The following is an 18712-nucleotide window of genomic DNA, read 5'->3' on the forward strand; positions in this document are numbered from 1 at the left end:
CTTTGCAGTCTCTTCAATTGAATATAGGTTGAAAAGGATTTGCAAATCATTGTATTTTGTTACTGCGATGAGGTGGCGACTTGTCCAGGGTGTACCCCGCTTTCCGTCCGATTGTAGCTGAGATAGGCTCCAGCGCCCCCCTGGACTCCAAAGGGAATAAGCGGTAGAAAATGGATGGATGGATGGATGTATTTTGTTATATTTACAATTTACACAACGTGCCAACTTCACTGGTTTTGGCCTTTGTATTTTAGGATTATTATTACTTTTGTGCTGTGTCCACTATACATTGCTCCATCATCTCAGTCTGCTGCTGCTGGTTGGACAGCAGGTATTTATCCTTCATCAAGGCCTCCCACGACAGCAGCTCCTCTTCTTCATTGTGAGGAAGCTCGGTCCCTTACGAAAAACAACAGAATGTTAACCATTTGTACTAGAAAATGTATGTGAATGTACTAGAAAATTCCCAAGGAATTGTTGTTGCGAAATATGCCGAGACCTAGTGTGATGGAGATTAACGCGAAGACCGACTTGCTTCATTTTGGGCAGTTGATTATAAGACAAATGCAAAACTAGCTAAAAATAAAAAGTTTGAATGCTAAGGTTATCACAATATTTTTTTAATGTTACCATGCTAACAAATAAGCAGTTAACACATTTACATGATGACATCAAGTAAGGAAATCCATGATTTTTAGGTTTTAACATAGCGAAAATGCTAGTATTAAACAATAGCATGCTAGTGTTAACTTGCTAACGTAGGAAAAGTTAACAAACTTGCAAGATGGCGTCATGTGTCAAAGTCCATGAATTTTATCAGCGGTGTCAAACTCGTTTTCACTGAGGGCCACTTTGCAGTTATGGCTGCCCTCAGATGGTCTCTTGTAAAAGTGAGTAATTAATGTGATAAAACAATATACATGTATGAAACTATCAACTATTTTTTTATGTACTCTATAAAAAGAAATCTGTATACTGGCAGCTCAGCAGCCCTGAATTTTACCGTAGCATTTGCGAGGGTTTTTTTTTCACTGTAAATGAAAACGGTACCACTGTTTTCTTACGAGCGGCCATTTTTTACCGTAAAATCTATGATCATGTTTACATTGAACTATTTAACATATAACGTGCTTTGAAATTGTAAGTCAATCAGATATTTATTTTGATGGAATTTTTTGTTTCCTTTATAAGGATTCTGACTAAAATGTAATGGTTCCTATTTTTCCTGAAACTACACTGTTATCCAGATACTCACCACAAATTAATGTACATGCAACACCTCCACGGAACTCATTTATAGTGTTTTGTTTATCTTTCTAGCTAACAGGCAAACGACACACTAAAAAATGCTGGGTTATTTTGATAACCCAATTTATGAGTTGTTAGTTTTGGGTTAAATTGGAGTTATTTTTATGAAGAGCAACCCATTTTTTAGGTTATAAGGGTATTATTTTAACTGAATTTCTGGGTTTTCAAAATGATGAACCGTTTTTGGGTTGTTTTTCAATGAGTAACGCATTTTTGGGTAAAAGGCTTTTTTTTAATTAAAAAGTTACTTTTTTCTTGAAGGGAATTTTATTATGGATTAATCTCATTAACATTATTTACAATCACACATCTTATGTACATAAAAATATTTGAGCATGCTGTATAGGACTACTACGACCATACACGGCAATTCTTGTAAAAAAATGTCACTCATATCTTGCTTTTGAGTATATTTTAATGGGGAAAAAATAATTTTGATCAGTAGTTGGGAAGGAGTAGGACGAACCAGCCATAAAATGTATAATTTTTAACCAACTATTGGATCATGGAGCGCTACCCAATAGTTGGGTTGGGAAAAACCCAAAATGTTGAGTTAAAATAACTCAGATAAGGGGTTTGTCCTTTTCTGAACCAGCAGTCAAGTTAAAATTGGGTTATTTTTTAACCCAACATTTTTTAGTGTGTACTTTAACACCTTTTTTGCCAAAGGTTAATAGATTGGATTTACAATCTGTCACTCACTAAACTTCTTGGATTTAAGGGTTGGTCTGCACAGCAACACATTCCTTAAGAAGAGGTAAAGGTGGCTGAGGATGATGAAAGGTGGTGGGGCAGCAGGGCGGCTGTTGTACTCCTTGATAAGCTCATATCTCTGGAACTTCCATATCCGGTCGGTATTGTCCTGCACTTCCTGGAATGTGAAGCTGCAAAAAGATAACGGGAGAGGTATGGGATGACAAAGAGCTTGTGGGTCCGAGTCATCCTCGGCTTTGTGTGGCCTTAAACAAGATTTTGTTTGTGGCCCCATTTTGATCTTTAACATTATTTATTTAATAATAATAATAAATATTATTATGTTCATTATATAAATATGATATTAATAAATAAAAATGTATAATATAAAATATAATAATAATAATAACATTATTATTATTATTGTTATCATTGTTATTGTTGAACTCCTGACCCTAAATTACTTAATGTAATTTTTTTTAAAGTTCTGTTTATTTCCTTTTTCTTTTCTTTTTTTCACCGACAAATTCAAAATAAAGCGGTCAGAATGTGAGTTTTATTAATTATACAATATGTTATTATTTACTTAAATATGATTATAAATCTGTCAAGTTTTCATTCTTACTTTATAGTGTAAGGTAGAGATGAGCTAATTAGTGTAGGGCTATCATTAGTCGCTAATAATAATCGTAATAATAATACATCAGTATTATAATAATAACCAAATAAAATTGTATTTATATAGCACTTTTCACAGACAAGTGGCAAATACCAAGTTCTGTACAAAAAAAAAGCCCCCCCACAGAGCATTACAACAGTCTAAACAACAGGAAATAAGAATGGGAGAGAAACGGGTGTTCTTAAGATGATAACAAATATTTTTAATACATGGGACAAAAGTCAACTCTGAGTCAAAAATAACGGCCAGATTTTTTTTACAGATTGTGTTGGTTTAAAATCTTGTTATTTTGGTAAACGTTTCTTCCTCTGGCCTTCAGGGCCTATAATCAAATTTGTAGGAAATTCACTGCCATCCATGACTTTATGTCTAAAATGCAGTTAAAACGGGTCGCATGATGCAGGTAAAATTTCAGCAGGAGCGTTCAGTAAAATCTCAAAATAATTTGCAGCCATTTCAGAAGTTAGGTAACGTTTCCTTGTTGTTCTCACCGGGGGCCCCTGCTGGTTAAGACTGGTTAATGTTAAAAAACACACAATAGTGGTTAGACACAGCCAGGTCAACGACAGAGGACACACCAATGGACAGGCCAGGCCAGGCCAGGTCCAGGGTGTTTGCCCTGTTGTGAGTCGATGTGCTGCTTAAAATCAAAACACTTTAAAATGTTTAAAAACTCTCCGGATATTAAATCGGAGGAGTCATCAACATGGAAATTAAAACCACAAAGCCATGTCTCAGTTCAAAGAAAACGGTCTAACTTATTGTCTTAAATCATATCATTCATTAAAAAAGTTATGTTTAAAAGGGAGCGAATGTTCAAATAATAATAATTGTTTTTTAAAATATTATAATGAGTGCATCAACTGGTTAAGGCGGGGGTCAGCAACCCGCGGCTCTAGAGCCGCATGCGGCTCTTTAACGCCGCCCTAGTGGCTCTCTGGACCTCTTTCAGAGATGTGTGAAAATGGAAAAAGATGAAGAAAAAAAAAAAAAGTTTTGTTTTAATATATTTTCTTTAGGAGAACAAACATGACACAAACCTTCCTAATTGTTAAAAATCCCACTGTTTATGTTATACATGCTTCACTGATGAGAGTATTTGGCAAGCACCGTTTTGTCCTACTAATTTCGGCGATCCTTGAACTCATCGTAGTTTGTTTACATGTACAAATTTCCCCGATGCTGCCACAGAAAGACGTGTTTTATGCCACTCCTTCTTTGTCTCATTTTGTCCACCAAACCTTTTATGCTGTGAGTGAATGCACAAAGGTGAGCTTTGTTGATTTTATTGATTTGCTGGATGCTTATCAGGCATATTTGGTCAATCCATGACTGCAAGCTAATCGATGCTAACATTTTATTTATGATAGCTGTATGTACATATTGCATCATTATGCAATATGCTCCTTTAATTTCCTTTACTTATGTCCTCTATTTATCTTTTATGGACAGAATTTCTAGGCGCAGTCAGGGCGTTGAGGGGATCTGGTTTGGTGGCTCCAGGTTTAGGTCTCTGCTTTTTGCAGATTATGTGGTCCTGATGGCTTCATCTGGCCAGGATCTTCAGCTCTCACTGGATCGGTTTGCAGCTGAGTGTGAAGCGACTGGGATGAGAATCAGCACCCCCAAGTCCGAGTCAATGGTTCTCGCCCGGAAAAGGGTGGAGTGCCATCTCCGGGTTGGGGAGGAGACCCTGCCCCACGTGGAGGAGTTCAAGTACCTCGGAGTCTTGTTCACGAGTGGGGGAAGAGTGGATCGTGAGATCGACAGGCGGATCGGTGCGGCGTCTTCAGTAATGCGGACGCTGTATCGATCCATTGTGGTGAAGAAGGAGCTGAGCCGCAAGGCAAAGCTCTCAATTTACCGGTCGATCTACGTTCCAATCGTCACCTATGGTCATGAGCTTTGGGTCATGACCGAAAGGACAGGATCACGGTTACAAGCAGCTGAATTGAGCTTCCTCCGCCGGGTGGTGGGGCTCTCCCTTAGAGATAGGGTGAGAAGCTCTGTCATCCGGGAGGAGCTCAAAGTAAAGCCGCTGCTCCTCCACATCGAGAGGAGCCAGATGAGGTGGTTCGGGCATCTGGTCAGGATGCCACCCGAACGCCTACCTAGGGAGGTGTTTAGGGCACGTCCGACCGGTAGTAGGCCACAAAGAAGACCCAGGACACGTTGGGAAGACTATGTCTCCCGGCTGGCCTGGGAACGCCTCGGGATCCCCCGGGAAGAGCTGGACGAAGTGGCTGGGGAGAGGAAAGTCTGGGCTTCCCTGCTTAGGTTGCTGCCCCCGCGACCCGACCTCGGATAAGTGGAAGAAGATGGATGGATGGATGGATTTCTTTTATGTATTTGTTTTATATTTGCATGTCTCATGACATATTATCTGTATGTAATATTGGCTGCATTTCTCATAGTTGTTTGGGCGCCATGTTGTTCCAGACCAAAGCAAATGTTACCCAGCTTGCAAAGATTGTAATAAATCCTTTAGGAGAAGACAGATTGCTGTTTCCTTAAACTTGGACACACACATCTATACCTTTGGCCATTCTGAGCCAGTAATTTCCAGAAGTTATCTCATCCTGTGAGAAGCCCCCATTTTAATAATGATTTCAAATGTTGCAAAAATGTGTAGAATAAAAATTTAAATACAGCATTTCTGTCAACCAAGATTTACGTCAGCCTTTGATAGTGGGCTAATATTGCTAATATAGACACTTATGTCATGTGTTGCCTTCTTTATAACACTTATATAAGGCTCTTAAAGTCATTTTGATAGTAGGCTAATATTGCTAATATAGACACTTACATCATGTGTTGCCTTCATTATAACACTTACATAAGGCTTTTAATTTTTTGCTGCTCCAGACAGATTTTCGGTCCAATATGGCTCTTTCAACATTTTGTGTTGTCGACCACTGGGTTAAGCCTTCTGTTTTTAAACAATAATGACACAGGTTCCTTGAAAGCACCACAGTTATGTGTGCTATGAGATGCAAAAGTGAAACTCAAACATATGTTTATCTTTCTTCTATCGCCCCATCCTAGTTGCCAAATGTTAACTGATGGATTTAAATCTGGAATGCCGTAATCATGTGACACTTCTTGTGGTTGTTGTCCTAAACAACCGCATAGAATGTTTGTGTCACGGGCCGGCCCTGGCATGAAGAATGATTAAGGTGGGACAACGTACTTGAAGATGGCGATCAGCAGGTTGAGCAGCAGGATGTTGGCGAAGAGGAGGTAGACACATAGCATGATGATGGTGAGCCACTCGGGGAAGGCTGGAGTTTCGTTTTCATTCAGCACAGGACATTTGGGCTTCAAGGGCTCACTGCCATTCATGGTGCATTCGTCTATATTGAATGCAGTATCTGCATAAGAAAATAATCTCAGGATTACATACAGTTGTCCAAAATAGCTTTGTAAGATTCAGGTCGAGTGGCATGTTTTCTATTTCTGCTCACGATCAATGTTTGTGGGGAAGTCGCCAAATATGGTGAGGTACGGCTCATAAACAGCCCCCCGGATGATCCATTCCAGACGATCATCATTGTGGATCAGGATGCCTTGTTTGGCCACGCCGTACGCCACCACCCAGATACTCAGCAGGAACATGAAGAAGAACATGTCCATCATCTACAACAGGGGGGTCACACTCGTTTTCATTGAGAGCCACATTGCTATTATGGTGTCCCTCAGAGGGCCGCTTTTAACAATGGACATATATAAATATAAACGTATAATAGTCTGGTTATGCAATTTGAATAACCAACCCTTTTGATGAGATTATAAATCAAGGTGACAAGCAGATATTTAAGTATTGATCATTGATAACCCAAAATGCTGAACATCTTGTTGCATGGTCAGATAATATTAAAGTGTAGAACGTATGCAATTGCATGCCATACATTTTTACGTCAAAACTGAAAGAACAAAAATTAATTTAGCCAAAAAGTGCATTATTATTTCCAGCCTTTTACAGACCCCAAAATAATTGTGGCAGGCCATGTAAAATAACGTGGCAGGCCACGTAAGATAACGTGGCAGGTCACGTAAGATAACGTGGCATGCCACGTAAGATAACGTGGCAGGTCACGTAAGATAACGTGGCATGCCACGTAAGATAACGTGGCATGCCACGTAAAATAACGTGGCATGCCACGTAAAATAACGTGGCAGGTCGCGTAAGATAACGTGGCATGCCACGTAAAATAACGTGGCAGGTCGCGTAAGATAACGTGGCAGGTCGCGTAAGATAACGTGGCAGGTCGCGTAAAATAACATGGCAGGTCGCGTAAAATAACGTGGCAGGTCACGTAAGATAACGTGGCAGGTCACGTAAGATAACGTGGCAGGTCACGTAAGATAACGTGGCAGGTCACGTAAGATAATGTGGCAGGTCACGTAAGATAATGTGGCAGGTCACGTAAGATAACGTGGCAGGCCACGTAAGATAACGTGGCATGCCACGTAAGATAACGTGGCAGGTCACGTAAGATAACGTGGCATGCCACGTAAAATAACGTGGCAGGCCACGTAAGATAACGTGGTATGCCACGTAAAATAATGTGGCAGGTCGCGTAAGATAACGTGGCAGGTCGCGTAAGATAACGTGGCAGGTCGCGTAAAATAACGTGGCAGGTTGCATAAAATAACGTGGCAGGTCACGTAAGATAACGTGGCAGGTCACGTAAGATAACGTGGCAGGTCACGTAAGATAACGTGGCAGGTCACGTCAGATAACGTGGCAGGTCACGTCAGATAACGTGGCAGGTCGCGTAAAATAACGTGGCAGGTCACGTAAGATAACGTGGCAGGTCACGTAAGATAAAGTGGCAGGTCACGTAAGATAACGTGGCAGGTCACGTAAGATAACGTGGCAGGTCACGTAAGATAACGTGGCAGGTCACGTAAGATAACGTGGCAGGTCACGTCAGATAACGTGGCAGGTCACGTCAGATAACGTGGCAGGTCACGTCAGATAACGTGGCAGGTCACGTCAGATAATGTGGCAGGTCACGTAAAATAACGTGGCAGGTCACGTAAGATAACGTGGCAGGTCACGTAAGATAAAGTGGCAGGTCACGTAAGATAACGTGGCAGGTCACGTAAGATAACGTGGCAGGTCACGTAAGATAACGTGGCAGGTCACGTAAGATAACGTGGCAGGTCACGTCAGATAACGTGGCAGGTCACGTCAGATAACGTGGCAGGTCACGTAAGATAACGTGGCAGGTCACGTAAGATAATGTGGCAGGTCACGTAAAATAACGTGGCAGGTCACGTAAGATAACGTGGCAGGTCACGTAAGATAACGTGGCATGCCACGTAAGATAACGTGGCAGGTCACGTAAGATAACGTGGCATGCCACGTAAAATAATGTGGCAGGTTGCGTAAGATAACGTGGCAGGTCGCGTAAGATAACGTGGCAGGTCGCGTAAGATAACGTGGCAGGTCGCGTAAAATAACGTGGCAGGTCACGTAAGATAACGTGGCAGGTCACGTAAGATAACGTGGCAGGTCACGTAAGATAACGTGGCAGGTCACGTAAGATAACGTGGCAGGTCACGTAAGATAACGTGGCAGGTCACGTAAGATAACGTGGCAGGTCACGTCAGATAACGTGGCAGGTCACGTAAGATAACGTGGCAGGTCACGTAAGATAACGTGGCAGGTCACGTCAGATAACGTGGCAGGTCACGTAAGATAACGTGGCAGGTCACGTCAGATAACGTGGCAGGTCACGTAAGATAACGTGGCAGGTCACGTAAGATAACGTGGCAGGTCACGTAAGATAATGTGGCAGGTCACGTAAAATAACGTGGCAGGTCACGTAAAATAACGTGGCAGAACACATAAATGATGTGGCAGAACACATAAATGATGTGGCAGAACACATAAATGATGTGGCAAGCCAGTTAAAATAGTGAAGTGGAAGGCCACATACAATTTTGTGGCAGACCACAAAAATGATGTGGTGGGCCAAATAAAATAATGTATCGGACCACATACATTATGTGGCAGGCCAGTTAAAATAATGTGTCAGACCACATTAAATATTGTGGTGTACTACATAAATGACATGACAGGCAACTTAAAATAACATGACGGACCACATAAATGATGTGGCAAACGAAATAAAATAATGTGGCGGACAACATAAAATGACATGGCGGGCCAACTTTAATGGCAAATCAGGCCAACATTAAATGATATGGCAGGCCAACATTAAATGACATGGCAGGCCAACATTAAATGACTTGGCGGGCCATATTAACTGACAGGGCAAGCCCCCTGGCCTTGAGTTTGACACCTGTGATCTCATAGACAACCGGGGTGGTTGTAGAATTAAGACATGTTGTTAAACTTGATGCCTTGTTATTTTGCACAGGGATTCTCTTACCATTCTCCTGACAATGATGATCTTAGGTCCAAGTGTTCGACTGATGGTGAAGATGGCCATGAGACGCAGGCAGAAGACCACAAAATCGATGCAAAGGATGTACTTGCCAGGATAAAACAGCCTATCTGTTAGCCTTCAGGAGAAATAATTCAGTTATTAAAAGAAAAACTTGGGAGATGGTGCACTACTAAAAGTAAAAGTATAACTCACCTAAGCACAAGGCCAATAATAAAGAGGACAATGGATAAAACGTCTAAAATGTTCCACAGTTCTCTAATGTACACCCTGGCTTTCTTATGGAACCCAAATCCATCTGGGTCATAAAACAGCTGAGATGAAAAAGACAAAAAGGGACAACATGGATAAAACACTACAATTGTGGAAAATTATTCCTAAACGTATTTATGTTAACGAATGACTTATTCTTCTATACGTGTGTGCAGGCATCCCATATTGTAAGTGAAGTCTGACTTTTCTAATAAAGGGTTGATTGTGGTGATAAGTTAAATGACATAGGGAGGCAGTACGTATAGCACATCTCAGTCCTGGCTGCTCAGTACAAAATGGCCACTCGCCTGCCGGACCTCCTCGCACACCACAGAGAAGAGCCACACGTACAGTAGGATCTCCATAGGAGAGGGAGTGGCCTGGAAGTCCATCATCAGCACTGCCGCAAACAGGAAGAGGAAGGCGAAATAGAAGACAATATTCCAGTAAAACTTGACCTGTGGTGAACCGTACAGGCCAGTCAGTCTGGTCCAGCAATTCAGAGACGTCATAGTGGTGAGGTCACTACAGGGGAGCACAAAATGGCCATGTTTTTTTTTATAACAATATACACCAGCCAATGCCAGACAACATAAAATGTCTACTCACAAGCTCTTAGCTTTGGTTGTCAGCGCACTTCCTGTGACACTCTCGACTGTCTTTATCGCTTCGTTTTTTTCAACTTCCCTTTGGATTAACTCATCGCGTCTAGAAAGAAGAGGCGAGGACAATTAATTTTAAAAGAATGATTTGGTACGCAGTAAAAAGAGAATCATAACAGCCATGTTGCACATTATGAATTACTCACCCGAGCCATTTAAGTTGACAAATATACTCATGTAAAAGGCATTGCTGCTATCTGGTGGTGGTTTGGAGTGCACACAGTTACAAAATTGCAACACTAACTAAATAATTACCTATTATTTAGTCACGTCTTATTGTAATTTAATAATGACACACCTTATTCTTATAAACAAGTCTTGGTCATGTGCTAAATATTAACATAGCTGCACAAAATGACCACAGTGGGTTTAAAACCAGATGATTAAAATTATCATTATATTATATGATTGCTTCTGCAACCTGACCTCAGATAAGCGCAAGAAGATGGATGGATTAGATTATGATTATGATTATAATTGTAATATTATTATAATTATTATGTATATTAATATTATTATTATTAAAATTACTACATTTGTAATCAGCTGATTAGGCAAAATGTATTCCTTTAGATGGAAAGCGACAAGCAATACTTTTTTATTTTATTATTATTTTTATATTTTCTCATTTGAGTTTTTATATTAAATTTTCATGGGAATTATTTTATTGTTGTTGCCGGACTACATTTTTTTAATTTTTTTTTTTTAAATGAACACCTTTCGAATGCAAAATACTGAAATGCAATATATTTTATACGCTGACCTTAACAATGATGTCATGGCGTCGGTGGAAAACAGTAGACATAACCAAGTGTCCAATCAGATGCTAGTAAGCATACATGCATGATACAGTATGCACACTGTAATTCTGCATTTAAACCAAGTAATTAACTATACAACTATACAGACAGATGTAACTATTTAACTTTAAAATTACAATTGTGAAGTTACAGCATTTGGTTGTAACTTAATTGTGTATAAGTGTAAAATCACAGTTCTGCAGTTACAGTAAATTGCTGTAAAGATATTTCACAGTAAATTACTGTAAATGTTGCTGTTAAGTACTTCAATTATTAGTTTGTAATTTGCTGTGAATTCACCGTATAATTTTAACAGTAGCAATTAGATCAAATTAGTTAATTTGATGTCCTTTTGAATGTATGTTCAGGTTCTTATAGTTAGACAAGTTTAAGATATATCAGGTGGAGTTTTTTTCAAACATATGTATATATGGACTTTTATTTTTAATCTTCAATACATATAAAATTATGCAGAAAGTAAAACAAGTGTGTTAACTCAGGAGACTAAGTTAAACATCTAAATGGATTGTTTTGATGCCATTCCTTGGTATTTGTTGATGTATTAATATCACTGCAGTGCTTAATTATTATATTTATTTGACTATTATGGATTTAAGGTCACCTGTATGTTAGAAAGCCAGTGTAGATGAGTGGAAAGCATATCATGCAGAGCATCACTCTCCACACAGGATTGGCCACTGAAAGCTCCCCACACCAGATCTCAGTCAACAGGGCCTGGAGGTCTCACACACACACACACACACACACACACACACACACACACACACACACACACACACACACACACACACACACACACACACACACACACACACACACGCACTAAAATCTAATATGATCCAATAAAGAGATATGTATCAAAGACTATCAGGCATCTGTTAAGGGTAAGGTGTGCAAAGGGGCCCTTTATTTGAAGAAAATCATTTTTATAGTAATATTGAATACCATTGTGAACATGCAGTGCATTGTGAACACGGGAAGTGAATAAACTTACCGGTACTAGTAATTGCTGTAATGAAAGGCTAGGATTAAACAAGATTTGCCTCTTCCTAATCCCGTCCGCCACAAATTTAAAAAATTCAAAAATAAAATAAAATAAAATAATTTTTTTTTTTTTTTTTGTCCTCTCCAGCTTCTCAGGCAAATCATATAGTTGATGTAGATGCCCATATCGGCTGTTCAGATTTACTTTACAAAAGAGAAGTGTAGGATACTTCTCTTGTTGCCTTATTTGTATTTGACTTTATTAAATGTATTTATATTAGAAACACAACATGTGTATATAACAAAGGGTGCAAAGTCTGCAGGCAGTAGGAAACACATGGTTAAGTGTAGGGAGTAAAACTGATGGCAGTCTAAAGTTCAAGATTTTTGGAGCTCTTTGTTCAGTGGATCAGATGTTTGATGAAGCTCTGTGTCTCTCTACCACCACTACTGTTTTCTGTTTATTTGTTACTGACTGTGGCAGGACATCTCTGCCTCTGTTTCACTTTATGTTGCTGGTAAATAATATGGTTGTAGTTTTAGGCTAAAGTTAAATTATTTAGTATGCACTAATTAAAGGGGCAGAGCTTTGAGACATTTTAGCTTTTATATTTTTCAAGATAGATTTTTGTAAGAACCACAATTAATAAATAGATTTCAGTGAATAACTTATTGTTCAAATCTGTATATAAATATGTACATAAAGTGTTGTAATTATATTGTAAAATGGATGGATGGATGGATGGATGGACGTTTAAAACAAAACTGTTATTATTAATTAGTAAGTATACATTTTTTTAGCCTTTTTGGAGAAAATCAAATCATTGTAGTAAATTATGCAAATTACTCAATGATGTCATGGTGACCACGCCCATAACCACCCCCATAGCCACACCCCCACCGCCACAGGTATCTTGGCAGTTTATGGGAAACACTGGTACTACTACTACTACTACATGATTGCAATGAACACATTTCCTCAAAGTAGGAATCATTAATTATAAATAAAATATTTTCATCACTAGAGGGCATAAAAAACCTGTTAACTACATTTAAATATGTTTTTCAGAATTATGAAAGCCCTCCAGACATAAAATAACAACCTTGTGTCACCTTTACACTCTTTAAAGCCGATATAGTACGGCTTCCTTAGGCTTAGCCAATCAGTGGCCACGACATGAAACAGCAATGCTCTGATTGGTGTGGTATCCTCTAGCGGAAAATAAATACAACTGTAGTATTTGTATTGATTATGCTTAAAAAAATGTTTTGTATTTTTTTGCAATTCTTTTTTTTTTTTAAGAATAAATTGTTGGATTAAAAACGTCAAACAGCTATTATTGATATTATTATTACTATTATTGATACTGTTGCTTTCAATAACTTTTGTTTTTTTCTTTTTTTAGTATTGTGCCGTATTTTCCGGACCATAGGGCGCACCGGATTACAAGGCGCACTGCCGATGAATGATCTATTTGTGATCTTTTTTCATATATTAGGCGCACCGAATTATAAGGCGCATTAAAGGAGTCATATTATAATAATTTTTTCTAAATGTAAAACGCTTCCTTGTGGACTACATAACATGTAATGGTGGTTCTTTGGTCAAAATGTTGCATAGATGATGTTTTCCAGATCATCTTCAAGACGCTTTCTGACAGTCGCTTCAAGATGCGCCGTTTTGTGGGCGGTCTTATTTACGTGGCTCACCTTCGACAGTGTCTTCTCCCAGCCATCTTTGTTGTAGCGGTGTAGCGTTCAAGGGCAGGAGTGGAAGAAGTGTCAAAAGAAGAAGCTGACTGTTTTAATAACATTCAGACATTACTTCAATCAGAAACGGAGCAGCATCTCCTCATCCGCAGGAAATTTGGACCGTGAAAAAACGTCCGACCGGAACTCTCTAATAACTAAAGTTCCTTGGGTGAATAATGTAAACTCACTACACCGGTATGTTTTAGCGCTTTCATGGCAAGTTTACTGACAGGTATAAGTAAGAACTTTACACTACTTTATATTAGAAATGGCAACAGCGGAGGATGAATGTCACATAACAAGAATATAGAGATAAAGAAGAAGCTTATCAACTACGCTGTCGGCACGGACTACAAAGGCGGATACGGGGCAATTATTCAGGATTTACGCAGATCCCAAATACAGATCAGCAGGTACCAGAAGGTAAGAAAAGTTGTTTTTGCATAATATTGCGAAACAAAACGCCAGTCTTACCTTATACACACACCATAATAATACTTGTATGTTTAATGGGCTGACAATCCTTCAAGCGGTGCGGCTTCATAGCTTAACAAAGTCGTACTAAAACATTTTGATAGATTTTTGAGCGCCGTGTGTAATGTTCTATATTTTCAAAGGAACATTTATGGATGGATGGATTTCAAATGTTGGTGTTGTTTACGCGGGGGGGCTGGAGCCTATCTCAGCTACAATCGGGTGGAAGGCGGGGTACACCCTGGACAAGTCGCCACCTCATCGCAGGGCCAACACAGATAGACAGACAACATTCACACTCACATTCACACACTAGAGCCGATTTAGTGTTGCCAATCAACCTATCCCCAGGTGCATGTCTTTGGAGGTGGGAGGAAGCCGGAGTACCCGGAGACCCCCGCGACCCCGAAGGGAATAAGCGGTAGAAAATGGATGGATGGATGGTGTTGTTTACTTGAGACCCATCATAGTGGAGGGTCCACTTATCTCTTACTGGTCACACTTATCATTACATGAAGTACCAAATAAAATAGCTTTGAGGTTGGTGAGCTCAACCAAACTTATTCCTTACATTAGGCGCACTGGGTTATAAGGCGCACTGTCGAGTTTTGAGGGGGAAAAAGGATTTTAAGTGCGCCTTATAGTCCGGAAAATACGGTATGTAGTAAGTATTGCATTTGTATGTCTTCTCAATTGCTTTGTACATTTAAATCCTTAGTATTATAAAGCTGGGACTGGTTTGGAGTTGGGGTTGCTCTCGAAATGACTTTTTATAAAGACATTTTTTAGGTCAACACTGCATGTGTGTCAGCAGCCAATAGGAGTTTATGTAACCTGCAACACATTTTGAAAAAGTTTTACAAATTATTTATATACCAAATAGTATATTACGAGAATCGTGTTGAATAGAGAATTGATTGATTGATTTAAACTTTTATTAGTAGATTGTACAGTACAGTACATATTCCGTACAATTGACCACTAAATGGTAACACCCGAATACGTTTTTCAACTTGTTTAAGTCGGAGTCCACGTACATGAATTCATGGTAATTTATTAGAATCGATTCTGAATCGAACAATCATACTCAAGAATCGGAAACGAATCAAATCATGAGGTGCCCAAAGATTCCCACCTCTTCTCAATATTATTCAATTAACATTGCAATTTATTGCCATATTGCAATTTTTTACCCACCCTTAATTTGGGTTCCTGCGGTTATTTACTGAAATGAGCGGAGGCCACCTTTTGAGTATATACAGTACGGTGGATTAAAAGAGTGCAAAATATATATTTTTTTACTGCACCTGGACACCTGACAGAGCCACAAAGCTTTTACAGTTGGCAGCCAGTGCCAACCGCAGGCAGGTTGTCCTCCCCCACAATGGCGACACGCGAACCAGCAGCTTTTTCGCCCGTTCCTCACCGCTGCTGTAGCACTGCGTGAACACACCTACAACATAGAAGATAACAGCTTTATCACCAAATCGTCTGTTTTTAATTGGTGTGATGTACAATATACAGTGTGTATACCAATAGCTTGTCTCTCGTAGTGAAAGGCCAGCTCTCGCATCTCGACGGCTTCGTCCGCATCACTTTCTTCCTCCGCCATTTTCTTTAAGATCTTACATGCAGCCAGAGCAGCGGACATGCAGTCTGTGCACTGTGTAAATAAGAGTTCACAGATGACTGTACACAATGCAAACACAGTTGTTTACCCAGCTTTGTCTGTCTTAGTGTTGGGACTACCTGCTCCCAGGCAATGTCTGCCAGCTCCTTATTGTTCTGCACAACTGCCCAAAGAAAAATGTCTCTAGCGGGATCTCTCTGGGCCTCAGCAAGGTCCATCCTGAGGGGCGCTTGGGAACCTGACAGACTTCTTGACAGCTGGAGGGACAGTGAAAGGGATCCGGTAATGTGCTTTGCTGTATACCTTGTGTAACCTTGTGCCCACTATGGATTTACTGTAATCCAGTGTTTCTTAACCATAGGGCCGCCAGAAAAAATATCTGTTTCTCAGCTGTGTGTCGAAATCACAAAAAGCCGCTGCCTGACCTGAGCTCAGAAAATCTGTAGAGACTCCTCCCACCCCCACCAAAGACTGTTTTCACTACTGGGCTCTAGAAAGCGGTTTCGCAGCCTCTGTAGCAGAACCTCCAGGTTCTGTAACAGCTTCTTCCCTCAGGCCATAAGACTCTTGAACGCATCAAAATAATTCCCTCAATTCCCCGCCCAAAAACGGATTAACGCGCTGGATTATAAAGACAATATAACATACATCCATAAACGTGGTTGCATATGAAAAAGTGTAATATATTTATCTGTACAGTAATCTATTTATTTATATCTGCACCGTATTGCTCTTTTATCCTGCACCACAACAAGCTAATGCAACAACATTTCGTTTTTATCTGTACTGTAAAGTTCAAATTTGAATGACAATAAAAGGAAGTCTAAGTCTAAGTATGTGCTGCAGTAGTACTCAGTTGTAATACGCCTTTTCACCATTTGTGGCAGTAATGATAATCTAAAAAAAACAGAAGAAGCCTGGAGCCAAAATCATAGAGAAGTTTCTTAATGGGGAACTGCACTTTTTTGGGGAATTTTGCCTATCATTATGAAAGACATGATGACGGATGGATTTTTTTTTAATGCATTATAACTATTAAATACATTTGATCAAAAGTCCGCTTACAATGGAGCCTTGGGTAGCTGTTCAATTCTGCCCATAGAGCCCCTAAAAACATCCACACACCTCCATTAGGGTTTTAGATACATGATGTAAGTGTATATGTAATGTAGTAATGGTCACATTTATAATTAAATCTTATATTTATTAATAATGATAAATGGGTTATACTTGTATAGCGCTTTTCTACCTTCAAGGTACTCAAAGCGCTTTGACAGTATTTCCACACGTATTTTGATCATTTTAAGCCTACACGGCGCATTAATTTAAAAAACGCATTACGTTTGCTTTTTTTTTCTTCATCACTGATTTCTGCTCACTGCAGACTTTATGCAGGATGTGGGGGTGGCTTATAATAACAATATCACCAATACTTGGTTAATATTCAAGTCACAAAATTTAAATGAAATATTATTGGCAGTTTTTGAATGGTTGTTTATTGGATGGAATAGTGGAGTCCCCATTGGTTCCATTGTAAGCTGACTTTTATTTACGTTTATTTAATATTTAGAAGGAATTTTTTAAAAAAAAGTCCAGCTGTAGTCATGTCTTTCATAATGATTGTGAACGATAGGTAAAATTCCCAAAAATGTGCAGTTCCCCTTTAAGCGCAAAAAGTATGACTAAAGTCGTGTGACGCTGCATTTTTCATTAGCACTTAAATTTTATTGACAGTTTATTTAAGAAATATTCATTAATAATTTAGTTTATTTATTTTAGCACAACATAATTGTATGTACCTTTATTTACATATATTTTTCCTTCAGGAATGCGCAGGGAAAGCACTTTTTTGACTTTTGCGCTCCTTTTAATACTTTTTGAATCTGCTGTGCAACGACATAACTTCCCCAATGTGGGATGAATAAAAGTCCACCCCATCCTATCTTATCTTCCTAAATCCTGCCCACAATTAAAGAATTAGTAATAAAAAGTGCTTTTGGGCAGTCAGTTTTTTCATGTCGCATTGGAACACCACATACCAAGCAACGTGAAAGACATACAAACTCTTACCTCTTTCAATACGCATCTAAAACTGGTTATTTGAAAATCAAAACTGCATTTAACAAATCTTGAAATCCCCGGATGTGTTGTATTATCACATGTATTTGATGTGATTGATAACTGTATTTTTAATGTATGGGTTGTGTTTTGGGACTGGGGGCTGTTGCTGGTGACAAACCAGTCTTGTGACCCTGTCTGCTTTCATACACTTTGTATGTAATACAAATATAATGTATAATGTATGCAAATGTTGTGAAATAGTGCGTACATAATCACAACTATGTATGCTAACCTGTGCAATAATACCTGCACACACACGGTTGTATTTGCTAAATAAGTGCAATAGGGCAATGTGCAATTCACACCAGCACTTCACAACCTTGTGAATTAGCGCTTTGTAACAGGCAATGGGCAAACCTCTTCTTGCATATCTTAACGCTCAAGCACTACAGCACTAGGGCACTTTAGCACTCTTACACTTAAACCTAACTTTCTATGGTCATTTAATTAATTGCTGTTCTGTCATTAGTAATTTGGTTTACTGTTTAATTGTTTTTTTTAGCTCGACTGTACTTTCTATTATTATTGTTTTTATTATTATTGTTTTATTGTTGTATATGGCCTTGTTGTCCTGTTCTTATGTGTTTGGCATTAATTTCCGCAGAGACGAAAGATGGAAATTAGCCACTTGCTACAATCTTGCATATTTACATTTGTGTGTGTTCATCGATATGTACTGTCCCTGTTTTAAAAATTAGGTAAAACTCAAGTAAAAAAAAGGCAAAACTGGCACAGCTGAAGTGACAACTGATTGCAGCAGCTCTGTAATCTTTAATGTCCTCTTTTGTGTTCTCCATCATGTTCTTTCTGTTGTTTTCTTGTGTTTTTCCTTCAGGACTGCGCAACGAGGGGGGAAGGGCACTTTTTTTGACTTATGCGCTCCTTTTAATGCTTTTTGTTGACTTTTTGAATCTGCT

The 18712-nt window shown here is 39.1% G+C and overlaps 1 protein-coding gene across 1 annotated transcript in view; it reads right to left on the bottom strand.

Moving 5' to 3' along the window:
* Positions 1–18712, bottom strand: part of trpm2 (transient receptor potential cation channel, subfamily M, member 2) — an 89320-nt gene that overhangs the window by 17628 nt on the left and 52980 nt on the right. Inside the window, exons 11-22 of the mRNA XM_062070028.1 lie at positions 15794–15931; positions 15578–15707; positions 15352–15497; positions 11436–11548; positions 9961–10059; positions 9660–9876; positions 9295–9413; positions 9085–9217; positions 6145–6316; positions 5871–6051; positions 2011–2192; positions 267–399 (exon numbers count right to left, since the gene is read on the bottom strand). Of these exons, the coding sequence (XP_061926012.1) occupies positions 267–399; positions 2011–2192; positions 5871–6051; positions 6145–6316; positions 9085–9217; positions 9295–9413; positions 9660–9876; positions 9961–10059; positions 11436–11548; positions 15352–15497; positions 15578–15707; positions 15794–15931 (1763 nt within the window). The remainder of the gene's footprint in view (positions 1–266; positions 400–2010; positions 2193–5870; positions 6052–6144; positions 6317–9084; positions 9218–9294; positions 9414–9659; positions 9877–9960; positions 10060–11435; positions 11549–15351; positions 15498–15577; positions 15708–15793; positions 15932–18712) is intronic.

This window comes from Entelurus aequoreus, linkage group LG14, assembly GCF_033978785.1.
Source record: "Entelurus aequoreus isolate RoL-2023_Sb linkage group LG14, RoL_Eaeq_v1.1, whole genome shotgun sequence".
In the NCBI taxonomy this organism is placed as follows: domain Eukaryota; kingdom Metazoa; phylum Chordata; class Actinopteri; order Syngnathiformes; family Syngnathidae; genus Entelurus; species Entelurus aequoreus.